The sequence below is a fragment of the Crocuta crocuta genome, unplaced genomic scaffold (assembly GCF_008692635.1).
Source record: "Crocuta crocuta isolate KB4526 unplaced genomic scaffold, BGI_CrCroc_1.0 scaffold24, whole genome shotgun sequence".
Taxonomy (NCBI): domain Eukaryota; kingdom Metazoa; phylum Chordata; class Mammalia; order Carnivora; family Hyaenidae; genus Crocuta; species Crocuta crocuta.
In genome coordinates this window covers 11,988,072-12,001,094 of record NW_027530974.1, presented here as the reverse complement: position 1 = coordinate 12,001,094, position 13,023 = coordinate 11,988,072, and the positions used below count along the sequence as shown (strand labels likewise).

Genomic DNA, 13,023 nt, shown 5'->3' with positions numbered 1-13,023 from the left:
GGCAAAAGACGACCTCATGTACTGAGAGAGGAGAATGAACAGCAGCGCCACAGAGCCCTCAGCGCTCCCGGCTCGCTGACAGGCCCGTCCTGACACCCAGGAGACACAGGAGGAAGCGGCCCCTCGCCCACCCTGGCAGCCGGGACCACGGCTTGTCACCCCCGCAGCGTGTGCGCGCCTCCCATGGAGGGGGCCTCGCTGCCTGAGAAGCCCACGCCCCTTCCTTTAGGAAGGGGGGCTCGAGGACGGTTGGAACTACTGAATGTTCCAGAAGGGAAGCCAGTTTAATTTTTTGACTCCTGGGTTTGAGACCGTGACATCCAGTGAGATGGGGCCAGTTCCCGCATCTGTTTAAAACCATAAATGTACCCTGTCCTTTCCCCGTCCGGTTCCTCCCCCGGTGAGAAGCCGCACGGCACCTGAGCGTTCCCGCCTGCTCTTTAATTAGGCCGCTCCACCGGAATGCGTTGTAATCTTGCTGCTCTTCGTGTTCTAGGGATGGGGCAAGTTTCAGATTGGCCGTTTACAGTAAAGAAAAGGGAAAACAGATTAGGTTTTGCTGCATAATCTTGTTAAAAATACCCAGCCTCATAGTCATTGGGGTAAATGGGCTTAAACGCAGGAGTAGTCTGGTGCCAGAGCGCTGTGTGTTTTCCTTGTGTGTCAGCCTCGAAACTGTGGGGAGCGCAGGAGCTTAAGTGTTTGAATTAAAAACCAAACTGCTGTTTTCTCAACAGGATGCATTCAGTTTACTCGCATACTCGGATCCCTGGAACAGCCCGGTCGGAAATCAGCTTGACCCAATTCAGAGAGAACCCGTGTGCTCAGCCCTTAACAGTGCAATATTAGGTGAGTAAGGCAGCGCCTCTCCTGGACGCTCTCAGCACCTGAGCTGGGACTTGTGCTGGGATTTGTTATTTTGGTAAAATATTAAGGGAAACATTCTCTACGTTTTAAAAAAGTTGAAATTATCGCAGTGTAGAAACTGTCCCCTCCTTCATCTTAATTCCAAGATCAAATGATTCAAACAGTTTAAAAAGCCGCACACTGGGATATACGTTGGCAAGTCTGGAAAAGAGGAAGGTGTGTGCATGTTACGGAGACGTTTCTGGACTTAGCCGCACGTCCCGCAGCCTCCACTGTGCCTGGGATGCACACGCGGGGACTTCCAGGTGACGTGTGACTGCGCTGGCAGCACCAGCCCTTGGAGTAGCGTCCTGTTGGCATTAAAGGTCAACAGATTCAGCCGGGGGCCCTTTACCCGCCGAAAGGCACGGGGGAGGGGAGAGCAGCAGTGCCAGCGGCGGCACTTAGGGAGGGGGGAGCATGAAGGGCGAGCCTGCGGCTTGCTGTTCCCCCATCGGTTGCTGTTCCTGCCGGCAGCTCACTGCACTGTGATTACTGTGTCCTGAACCATAGACTTTTTCTCCGAATTCTGGTAACATTCGTGCATTTATATAGAAATTCTAGGGGGTGGATTACGTAAAACTGTATCTTCTCTGGGAGATTCTTTTCAAAGGTAACTTGAAGAAGAGCGGCTTCGGACCGGACTTTAGAGTCCCAATTCCCCAGGTACAATGAGACTGCACTTTAGAGCCCTCTCTCCTTCCTGCTCGGCCCGTGAGGTCGGGGAGCTTTTAGCGCACGTTGCAGACCGTTTCGGGGCCACGAGCGCGAGGCCGCGAGCAGCAGGGCGGCCCGTGGCGGGCGGCCTCCAGTGCGAAGGAGGCAGGTGCTCGTAGATGAGCCTTAACCCATGGATTTGCTCTCCTAAAGTTCATTACAGTTGACGCTTCAACAACGCGGGGGATGGGACACCAACCTCGCGGCACAAAAATTTGCATCTAACTTTTGACTCCCCCAAAACGTAACCGCCCGTTACCCTGCTGCTGGCCGCGGGCCCTGCCAGGAGCAGGAGCCTGGGACGGACCCAGACCTGGCGTGTCACGTGTGTCGCGTTCTGTGTTCTTACGATAAAGCTGGCGGTGAAGAAAACCAGACGGGCAAAGCCAGCTCCGTTCCTGGACCGTGTCCGGAACCCCCCCCGGAAGCGGGTCTGTGTAGTTCAAACCTGTCTTTCTCAAGGGCGAACTGTTCTTGGTGTTAAGCTAGAATAGTGGGCGCTTTGCGATAGCATTAAGGGAAAAAATCGTGTTTTGGGGGGTGTTCCTAGAAGTTTGTAGGTCATAAATCACGTAAATTTTCTTTGGCTAACGTGTTGTATCCATTTTACCTCTGTTGGTAAAAACAGAACTCAGTAGTAATGCTGGGATCTGTAGGGCAAATTATGGTCTACTGTTAGGGTCTTTCTGAAATACTACCACCTTCATATTTAGGTATCATATTTGTAAAGAATTTTTGAAGTAACCAGTTTTTTTAAAATATTTTTTATATAAGAGAATTCAGTTATTAAATGTGACATTTTGTAGGGCCGCCCTGCAGGATCCGTGTCTTCAGAGTAGCTATGCTCGGCTGTGCCCAGTACTTAAACTTCGGTTCATGATTCCCGCAAAATTCATGACAGGCTTATTAAGTTGCTGTGGACGAATACGTGCATATTGATAAATACCACAGTATTTGATACAGTATTTATAATTAGTGCTTGAAGTTGTTCTATATTAATTGTATGTAATTCCTACCAGTTCCATATCCAAAAAACTTCAAAGCTGCTTCTACCCCCATGCCTCCCGCTGCTGATCTTCCAGCAAGGTTACTTCCCTGTCAGCCATCAAGAGCCATTTTCAAAAAAAAAAAAGCTTCCTTTTCAATTTTTATCCCTTTTTATGTGGATTTTGTGTAAGAATTAAATTGTTCTGGGCTCAGACAGAACTGTCAAGTCCACGCTGCTTAGAGCTGAATCACCATCAGAGAGCTCAGCTAAATAGCGTCTCACTCACCCTAGAATAGCCAGGACTTTACTAATCGTAAGCCACAGACCACTTTTCAGACGATCCTCTCTCTCACCGCTCTGTCTTTTCTTACAGATTTCCAGTCTTACATTCTTGATCTGTTTTGTTTTCTCTTGGACCTTTAAATCCTGAATTTGCTTCCTTTTTTTGTGCCATTCCTTATGGAACTTTTCTTTCTCCACCACATTGCGACCTTGGAATCAGTCAAAAGGAGAATTAAATCGGGGTGGCTGGTGGCTCAGTCGGTTGAGCATCCAACTCCTTGATTTTGGCTCCAGTACTGATTCCAGGGTCATGGGATCGTGCCCCGGGTCAGGCTCTGAGCTGAGCGTGGAGCCTGCCTAAGATTCCTCTCCCCCACTCACGTGTGCTCTCCCCCTAATAGAATTAAGTCGTATGGAGCCTTGGCGGCCAGTATCCTGGTTTTTGCCCTCTGTTGTCCACTGTGCATACAAAGGACTGATGAGTAACTTTATTGAGAATCTGTATAAACTTAACATTTGGACATCTCCACCCAGGAAGAGAGCTCTAAGAGCTTGGTCACTTTCTCCAGTAGTTCATTTTTTCATTTCCGGTAAAGAACACATGTTGCTAACTGCCTACATTTGTACTGTAGCTGTCTGACAGACTTCTGGTACGTAGGACACTGAGAACAAATGTATTAGCAATCTCAAAAGTATTTTATCTACCAGCTGTAAGTTAACTCCCTCCAGGATTCTAGGGTGGTCTTGCTTTCTCTTGTCTTGCCTCACGGCCACCATCATCATCTGCTCCCTAGAAACCTAAGTAACATTCCCCAATCTGCCTTGGGACCTCGGCCAGCCTCTTGTTGGGCTGTCCCCAGGGGGGAGGAGCCCGTCAGTGGAACTTTTACCGAAAAGCCTGGGGTCTTTTCCTGTCCGGTCATCCGACTTTAGTTAAGTTGAAGAGAACTACTGAATAGTCCTTACTCCCCACTATAAATATCAGGTAAGAAATGACATCTTTCCCGCCATAGTTAATATGGAAGTTTTTAAGTATCTAATTCTGCAAGAATTTTTCATAGTCGAATACTCAGTACCCTTGCTACCTAGTCCGAGTGGCAGGGCCGAGACCTCCATCATCTGCCTAGAAATTACCGTTGCTCGTTAGGTAATTAAGAGCAGTATAGGCACTGGTAAGTGTTCAAGAAATGCAGTATTTTCCCAATTAGGAAGCGGCTGGAAAATGTCTTGCTAACTGCCGTCTCCCTGTTTAATCATCTTTCCGCAGAAACCCACAATCTGCCAAAGCAACCTCCACTCGCCCTCGCCATGGGCCAGGCCACACAATGTCTCGGACTGATGGCTCGATCCGGAATTGGATCCTGTGCGTTTGCCACAGTGGAAGACTACCTACATTAGCTATGCATCTAAGGAGCTCACACGCGTATATTGTGGCGTATAGTCAACCTGGAAGTAGACCAGCTCTGCTGATTTGAAATTTAGATTTTTTTAATTATGTACTGGGGACAGGTTTTTGTCGCTTTACATTGCTTCCTAGTTTACAGCATGATGCAAATGATTTTCTAACTTGGTGTTAGGAGAAATTATTTTCCATCTTTAACCTCTTAGTTGTCTAAGAGTTAAATATTACTGAATTTCAGACGTTCAAATTGATCATCACAAATCCTTTGAAACAATTACCTAAAAGAAACCAAAAAATCCTGCCGCCTTTGTTTGGGGGAGAGGGGGGAAGGAAACGGAACCAGTTGTGTTTGTGTTAGCATGTGGGTGATGTAAACTTCAATTTGGGAGAGGCTCCGACCCCCGCTCCCGTATAAGCATTCAATCAGTGTAACTTGCAAACCGCATAAACATCCGACAGTTTGAATTTATAGTGTTGATGGAAGAAATCATTTTTAATGTGTACTGTAAAACTTGAAATACTCAGGAGCTGAGTGAATATGTCTGTTGCTACTTACAATCCCGACCTGTTAGTCCCAGTAGTTTTGTTTTAACATGGTCTTTTTCACCTTTGTTTCCTGTTTAACTACAGACGACTTCTGTTGTAGACTCACAAGTTTAACTGTTGTATTATAACAGTATTACATGTCAACAGTGTGGTTATGACCTTTATTTATATAAAAACCAAATATTTAGTCAATTTACCGTGTCTTAATTTAATCTTTGTACACCTTCCATTTTTAAGTGCTTAAATGAGTACTATATTGCAATAAAAATGTAGTGATATAATTAACCAGCCATTAAAAATTTACTATTACAGATACTAGAGTGTCCATTGAATTTATATCTTAGGTACCTGCACGCTTCTGACCAATACGAAAGTAGAGCAGTTAAAACGAATGGTCTCCGCTAGAAATCGGACTTCTACAACCCAGGACGGCCTCAGTTTCCCAGCCTCCCTCGATGAGGGTCAGACCCGACGCCGTGGGTGCCGCCCAAAGCAAACAGCAACTTCACCACCTGCTGTCGTACCGACAGTAATAACGACGGCATGTGGCTCGCCACCAAAGCAAAGCCCCCCCAAACTGGGTAAAAGGGACATTTAACAAGATCACCACGTCATCTGGGCTGACTGTGCCCCGAGGCTTCCATCTTCCTCAAGAAGAACTGGCGATTACACGGAGATACTGAGCTTTTAGCTACTGCCCTCCTGTTCCAGAGCCTCGGAAGCGAATGCTCCTCAAAGCACCAAAACCTCTGCAAGACAAAGGCAGCTGAGAACACCCCCGCCGCCCACTGCTCCTCTCGCCCTGCCCCGCACCCGGCACCGCGGGGTGCACGACGCGCTTTCAAGTGAATGTGCAAACGCTCAGGGGGAACGGTTCTCTCGAACCGCGTTTGCTTGCAGTGTCGTCCTCAGAAACCATGAGGCAGGACTGTCCTCTGGAAGGAGGAAAGGGGACGGGGTTCTTCCCCCAACAGACCTAGGATTTCTGCAAAAACCCTACAAAACTCTTTGTAAAAAGGATTTATTAGGGTTTTTTTTAAAGAGCATTTTCTATACCAAATAATTAAGTTCTATACATACAAGGTCTCTTCATTTACTTCATTTGATTCACTTCTTAGTTTTCATCTTTCTGACCATCCACCGTCTTTTAAACCTCTTGGCATTTTGTTTTTTCTGAGTTCCTGGAATAGAAAATTTTGTGCAGTTAAGAATATGAGATCTGAAATTCCCAAGAAACAATTCCAAAGTTTTCAAGATTCTGTGAATATAAATAATAAAATTGGGCCTGTTAAATCAAATTGTACGGTAGGTATCTACCACGCTGATCTGTTTTAGAAGAAACTAAGATACTAACACAGAAGCCATCATAGGGAAAACACTAATACTTCAGGATTATTTATTTACCACCTCCTTTAAAAATACGTACTTTCGATACATAAAAAGTTAAGAGAACAGAGCTGGCTCTTACCCCAAGTATTATTCAGAAACTGGGCTGCAGCCTTTTTCACTGGTAACCTCTTGTTTTCCAGAGACAGGAACTTATTTACTAGAAAAGAGAATGATTTATCACTTCCTCTCACTTTTTACTGCAATTTACACAAAGATCTGTAAAGAAATTACCAGTAGTTCTGTTGGTCCCCGGGCCATATAAGGAGTTCTGTATAAAGGCTTTCGCTGCTTGCTGCCTTGCATCTCTCAGATCTTGATCTTTTAACCTTAGAGCCAAGTAGCTTTTATTCTGGCTGGTGACCAACACAAAAAGGTCAAAATGAGCAAATCTTGAGAACATGCTTAGTTTGAAAATAAAAAGTGTTTTGTTACTTAAAGTGAAAAAAAGACAGGGAAATCCTAATTTTCTGTATGTGCAGATCATGAGTAAAACGACATCACTGGGCTATTTTACTACAGACTATCATTGACATTTTAGGAGGCCGAGGTTTTATTTTTCCAGAAGTATCAGAACTGGTTCCCCTACCCCCAAAGATGTAATTTGAAACTACTATACTGAAAATATTTCCCCCCAGAAGCCGATACTCTCTCTCAGGTCAGCTTCATACCTTCTGTGAAAAGAAGGAAGACCCTTACCCGACAGACTGTACTTTCTGGAATTTAGCTTTCTTGGAATCACTTCCTTTAACACAGTCTTCATTTTTCTTCTGCAAATTCTCTAAAAAAAAAAAAAAAAAAAAAAAACTGAGTTTTATATATACGTGTATATATATATACACACACACACATATACGTACATATATATATAATAAAGCAGAACATTTACCAGACCGCACTTTAAACACGCACTAGCACCAATGGGGATGCAATCTTTATAAGAAACAGAACAGGCCCAAGCTACACCTGACCAGGCCTGTTCCCACACTCGGGCCAAACATTTGGCTGCAAATAATCTGCAAATGCACTTGACACTTACAAGAAGTTATTTAAATGAGAATAGATCATACCTTCTTTCAACTTTCCTGATGATTTCTTTATGCTAAGGAAGAACAATGAAAATACTGATTGGTACAGCAGGTAGCAAAGATCGCTGCACTTGTTAACACAACTTCATCTGCCTTTACAAAGATCTTCCCCTTTCATGACCACCATCCTCAGTTTTTACTCAGGATCTTTAATCCGTTTTGGAAAGCAAAAGTCCCTCCCCAGGGCACTGCTAACAGTTCCCAAATGAGCATATACTAGGCTTGGGAGTCTCTTCTCAGAAGTGAGGATCTCCGCCTACGAGCTGGCTTCAGGAGACGCGGACTGCTGTGGTGGGCAGCGAGGTGAAAGACTTCAGAGAAAAGGACTTCCGTAATCCAGTGTTCAAAATACAGAGCGAAAGGTGGTGGGACTGCCTCGTTTTACCTGGGGGAACCACGGAGGAGGGATTCAACCCGTCAGAAGCAGAGACCAGAACTAGCCTGGAGGAGCAGCGGTCTAACCGTGTGAGCCGACAAACCGGACAGGACACCCCCCGTGCACGAGCACTTGCACAGCAGAAAATCTACACTGAGGAGGCAGCGATGAGGTGGGGGAGTGCGAGAAGGAAGAGGTGACAGCTGAGCTGGGTGTTTTAGAGGAAAGGGGAATGTGCCACCAGATACAACTGTTGGTTATGTTCCACATATTCACAACTTGAACAGCTCTTTGGAAAAGTCTTCTTTTACTGAAAATCACGAGGACCACCGGTCTAAGCAAGAAAGAAAGGACGCGAGGCGCCAGGGTGGCTGTCCATTAAGCGACCGACTCCGCTCAAGTCTTGATCCCAGGGTTGTGGTATCAAGTCCCACGTCAGGTTCCTGAGACTCCCTCTCCCCCCGCCCCTCCCCTGTCCACACTCTCTCTTAATAAACATTTTTAAAAAGGATGAACTACAGGAGTAAACTTCTGACTTTAATAAAGCAGTAAGGAGAAACCAGGAGAATATAAAAACAAATTACCAGATATCTGGAAGTCTAAACATACTAAGGTTTGATTTCAAAGGATAGAGGACGACGAGAACTACCACAATGGCCTTTAACGTTCAGCACAGGGCCCGGCTGCTAAATGACAAGAATGAAGCAGGACAGGCTGGGAGCCGCCGAGGCAAGTGGGGGAGGAGAGTCTCCGGAGGCTGCGGGCAGGTGTGCTCCTTCACTGAATGATACGGTTCAGGACGTCATTTTATTCACCACCGTCTCCCCTGCTCTGAGTACAGTGACAGGAGCAGTGCCAGCTCCGGACTGAACACCCTGGGGTCAGTAACTCGGAGGCTAGACTTAGCCGGGGGAATGGACAAAAAGAAGTGAGGGGCGCCTGGGGGGCTCCGTTGGCTAAGTGTCCGACTTTGGCTCAGGTCATGATCTCCTGGCTCGTGGGTTCAAGCCGCCAGTCAGGCTCTGCTCTGTGCGGACAGCTCAGAGCCTGGGGCCTGCTTACGATTCTGTGTGTGTGTGTGTGTCTCTCTCTCTCCCCCCCTCCCCCGCTCACTCTCACTCTCAAAAATAAACATTAAAATTCTTTTTATTTTAGTGGTAAAAGACAAAAGGCGTTAATTCCTTCCACTTTTACCACCAAATCCAACTACCTGCTGTGTCGCTTTTTGTTTCATTCTCTTATGTGGATTCCAACCAACGTGCGCACCAGTATCTAATCCAAAGACAGGTGGAGGTAAGCAAGGCATAGGTAACAAGGATCCATTACTTACTCAGTCTGTCCCGCTGTAGTTAACTTCTCTAGAATGTTCTCTGGAAGGAGTTTTCTTTTCTTAGATTAAAACATTTAAAAATTAATCAGAGGTGACATACGTTACCCCGTGCCCTAGGTTGCTTCTCAAGTTTCTGACTCTAAGGACTGCTTTCCATCTAGACAAACGAACGCGGCTGGGCCCTGCCCCGCTATCTCTAAGCTGTGGAAAGGCTGGGCCCGCGAAGCTCAGGACCCGGCCCACATTCCTGGGCAGACTGAGCCCACTGTACCCCAGCCCAGAGGTCACTGTTCTGCGATGAGCGCCACTAGGTCACGTCCATCGGAGTCGGTGCCCTGTGGCCAGTCTGTCCAACGTTAGACGGCAAAGCAAAGATGTTCCAGGTACCTCAGTTCGCAAGGCACCTCAGCAGCCCAGTTCCGGGTAAAGAAACTACCTCCGCGAGACTAAACAGCCAGGCGGCGAGGGGCTGCAACGGGGAAACCCCGTCATCTCACGCCCCCGCCTCTGCCCACCCCCATTTCCAATCCGTGGACAGCAGAGAGCCGCGGGCGCCTTCGCTTTGGCCGGCGTCGGTGTCGGAAGGATTAGCGCCTTTCCCCGCCCCCAGGACCCACCAGCGCCGGCACCCAACACGCAGTCGTGCCCCAGCCGGGTGGTTTGAGAAAGGAGGCCGCCCTCTCTACCCCCTAACCTTCTGCTCGATGAAAAGCTCCTCGCGCCGCTTCCGCTTCTCTTTCAGGAGTGTTTTGTCCCTGAAAGAGAGAAGGTGACAAGTCGGTGCGGGGTGACACGCGCGGGCCAGGAAGGGGCGGCCACCCCNACCTGCGCACCGCCCCCCGCCCCCGCCGCTCCTCCTCTCGTGCTTCCGCCTGCGCGCTGGCGAAAGTCAGCTCCTCCGGAGCCTCGTCGTCGAACCCGTCGTCCCCTTCCTCGTCGTCGTCCTCCAGCGGCTCCGCGGCCGCGCCGCTGCTGGGCTGCGCGAGCAACAGGCCGTGCTCCGCCGCCTCCTCCTCCTCCTCGGAGGCGGGATGACCCTCGTCCACCATCGCCGACGCCGGGATGCGGGACGCGCGCGGCCGCAACTGCACCATGGCCCGCGCAGCACCCTACCGCCTGGCCTCTGACCCGGAAGTGACGCGCAGCCGCCGCGTGACGCAATGAGCAAGCGCCGCGAGTTTGCCGCCACCCCCCCCCCACCGCGAGTGCAGTTACGAAGACGGCGGAGCGCAGCAGCGGCGCATGCGCAGAACGGAGGGGCGTGGCCTAAGGAGAGGAGGCGGTATTTCCTTCCTTTCTCTAGGAGGTGTTTCTCGCCCGGGATTTCGCACGCGTTCCTCTCCGCCCCGCGGCCGTGGCCAGCGCTCCGGCTGAGAGCGGGCGGCGATGGGGCTAGTTTCCACGAGGGGAAGAGCCATCGTGAGACGTCCTCCGCGGGGAGGCTCCTCCGGTCCGGCTAACACGGGTTAGGCCGGCCGATGCCTGTGACCGCAAGCCCTGGCGGCCCCACCTAGCACGGGGATCCACTTGGTCCTGTTAACCTGAAAAAGTAAAACTCCCAGTTTCACCAGCGAAAAATGGGCTCATTCAGGAATAGGAGAGAGTTGCAATCGCAGGCAAGCAGGCGGCAAGTAAAAATATAAGCCAGTATCCACTAAAGGCGTCGCTCGCTCATTTTATAAAGGAAAGGGGGGCACTTGGGAGGGGCTGTTATAAGCTAAAAGGCCATTGGAGTAAACTGGGAGTTCAGACTACGGTGGCTTCCCATTGGGCGCGCCGTCACAGCTGTCATTGGCTGGACTGTTGCTGGGGGAAGAGGCAAGCCTTCCTCCTGTGGGCGTTAATAAAACAGTATACGCCTGGGGCGCCTGGGTGGCTCAGTTGGTTGGGCGTCCGACCTTTGGCTCGGGTCATGATCTCACGGCTCGTGGGTTCGGGCCCCACGTTGGGCTTGTGCTGACAGCTCAGAGCCTGCTTCGGATCCTCTGTCTTCCTCTCCCTCTGTCCTTCCCCCACTTGCAAAAATAAACATTAAAAAAAATTTTTTTTTAATAAAAATAAAAAATAAAACAGTATACGCCTGCGAGTGTAAGGACACAAGTCTAAACCAGACTGACTCCATAACAGGCTTTAAGTTTCCCCTCTAAACTAGAAGGCCTAAGTTTCAGTTTCCCTGAAACTATCAGGCAGCTACACTGCCCAAGGCCGAAGAAACTGCCCACCACTTCACTCCACCACTTCACTCCACCACACTACCTTGGCAACGCCCAATCAAGAAAGGCCAGCAACTGTGGATAAATCTCAGCTGCCTAATGTAAAAGTTAACCCATTAGTCGCCGAACAAGACTCTAGGCTCGCTCTATGGTTGGTTGAATTTAAAAGTACTCGAAATGTTGTAATTGAGTCTCGCCTAAAGTAACAAATACTCTAGACAATGTGTATGGTTAAACCCGCTGTCAATAATATTGTATAATTATGATTGAATCACTGTTTCCATGTCAACAACTTCTGTAACTCCCCCATCACAAACCCCATAAAAACCCTACTCTGCCCTTGTTCGGGGCTCTCAGCACGGATCCATTGCACTGGTGAGGTCTGGGAGCCCGAGCTCAAGCCCGTAATACAGGCCTTTGCCTTTGCATGCGTGACTCGGTCTCCCCGGTGGTCTCTGGTCGTTGAGGATACTGCGATCTGGGTATAACACGAGGTCCACTATCTCCTGTTGGATTTGCAATTAAGGACAAGTGATAGTGCGTGAGACCTCCCTTGTCCAACTTCCCAACTCCGTTTTAGTGAGGTTTCCCTTTATTAGTTTTCACACTCAATCCAATTCATCCGTATTTGAAGATTCAGCTCCCTTCACTCCCTGCACCCCAAAGAAGTGGCATTTCGAAGGGAAGAATTGTAGCAACAGGACCTTGATGCCTTCTAATCCTTCGGTCACTGACAGGAGCAAGTTGACAGATGGCGGGGTTAAAGTCGATCCTCAGCACCGATCTCAGCCACGAGGCTTCCCTGACCACCTGCCCCTCCCCCGCCCCAGACTGTCCATGCCTCTGTTCGTCATTTTTCATCAACACTACTCCTGACAGCTGACCATCGGACACCCCAATTAGGAATGTAAGCTCTGTGAGAACAAGGTCTGGTTCCCTGCTTTAACCCCAGGGCCCTTGAACGGTGGCGGGTCCATCGCAAATCCTGAATCTGCTGGAAGAATGACGTCACCGTTACTTAGTGAATGCAACTGTTTATATTCCCGACTTCCGGGTATATTTTATTTCTTGGCATACACAGCCCTCCCCGATCTCTGTGCTGAGTTCTCTCACCCGGTACACAACACTAAACGATTGGTCACTCTCCGAACAAACCAAGCTGTTTCACACTTGCTGTGCATTTGTACGGGCTCTTTCCTTCTCTGATACTCCTCCGTGTGGAACTATTTCTACTTCAAAAACCGCCACAGAGGCTGACTTCCTCTTAAAGCACCTTAACATCTACCCCATCCCCACTCCACCCATGGCTAATTGCATTGTCCCCTGAAACTCACACATACTACTTCACTGTAACAGTTTACCCAAGAGTTGTCCCAACCATTCTGTGAACTCCAGTAAGGTCCGTATCTTGCTGATCGTATTTCTAACGTCTGTCATATAGTAGACATTCAACAAATCCGAAATTGAATTAAATAATGCTACCTCACATACATTTTGTATTTTCATCTTTTTTCATTTTCTCTATCGAAACCAAAACACAAAAAATGAAAAAACGCAAATCAAACCAAAACATAAAAATTAAAAAAGCTGCTGGTGCCAAAGGCCCAGGATGAAAACAGTGGCAAGGAATAGTTCTGAAGCCGGGCGCCTGGGTGGCTCAGTCGGTTAAGTGTCTGGCTTTGGCTCAGGTCATGATCTTGCGGTTTGTGGGTTTGAGTCCCACATCGGGCTCTGTACTGACAGCTAGCTCACTGGAGCCTGGCTTCAGATTCTGTGTCTCCTTCTCTTT

At 48.5% G+C, this 13,023-nt stretch overlaps 2 protein-coding genes across 5 annotated transcripts in view; one reads left to right on the top strand and one right to left on the bottom strand.

Moving 5' to 3' along the window:
- The window catches only part of RANBP9 (RAN binding protein 9), an 82,442-nt gene extending 77,286 nt beyond the window's left edge, over positions 1-5,156 (top strand). For all 3 annotated transcript variants that reach the window (XM_077770119.1, XM_077770118.1, XM_077770117.1), the window contains 2 exons: positions 738-849; positions 4,161-5,156. In XM_077770119.1, coding sequence (XP_077626245.1) covers positions 738-849; positions 4,161-4,291 — 243 coding nt within the window. In that variant the 3' untranslated portion in view covers positions 4,292-5,156. The remainder of the gene's footprint in view (positions 1-737; positions 850-4,160) is intronic.
- On the bottom strand, positions 2,404-10,137 carry NOL7 (nucleolar protein 7). 2 transcript variants are annotated; one of them, XM_077770121.1, is made up of 9 exons: positions 9,847-10,137; positions 9,716-9,776; positions 9,022-9,080; positions 7,298-7,329; positions 6,927-7,008; positions 6,462-6,583; positions 6,310-6,387; positions 5,922-6,022; positions 2,404-2,537 (listed from the first exon to the last, which is right to left on the bottom strand). In XM_077770121.1, exons 1-8 carry the CDS (start codon positions 10,113-10,115, stop codon positions 5,949-5,951), a joined length of 777 nt encoding a protein of 258 aa, XP_077626247.1. In that variant the 5' UTR covers positions 10,116-10,137; the 3' UTR covers positions 2,404-2,537; positions 5,922-5,948. The 2 variants fall into 2 exon arrangements, with proteins under 2 accessions (XP_077626247.1, XP_077626246.1); XM_077770120.1 differs by lacking the exon at positions 2,404-2,537 and having other exon boundaries at positions 5,847-6,022.
- Between the last annotated feature and the right edge of the window lie 2,886 nt (positions 10,138-13,023).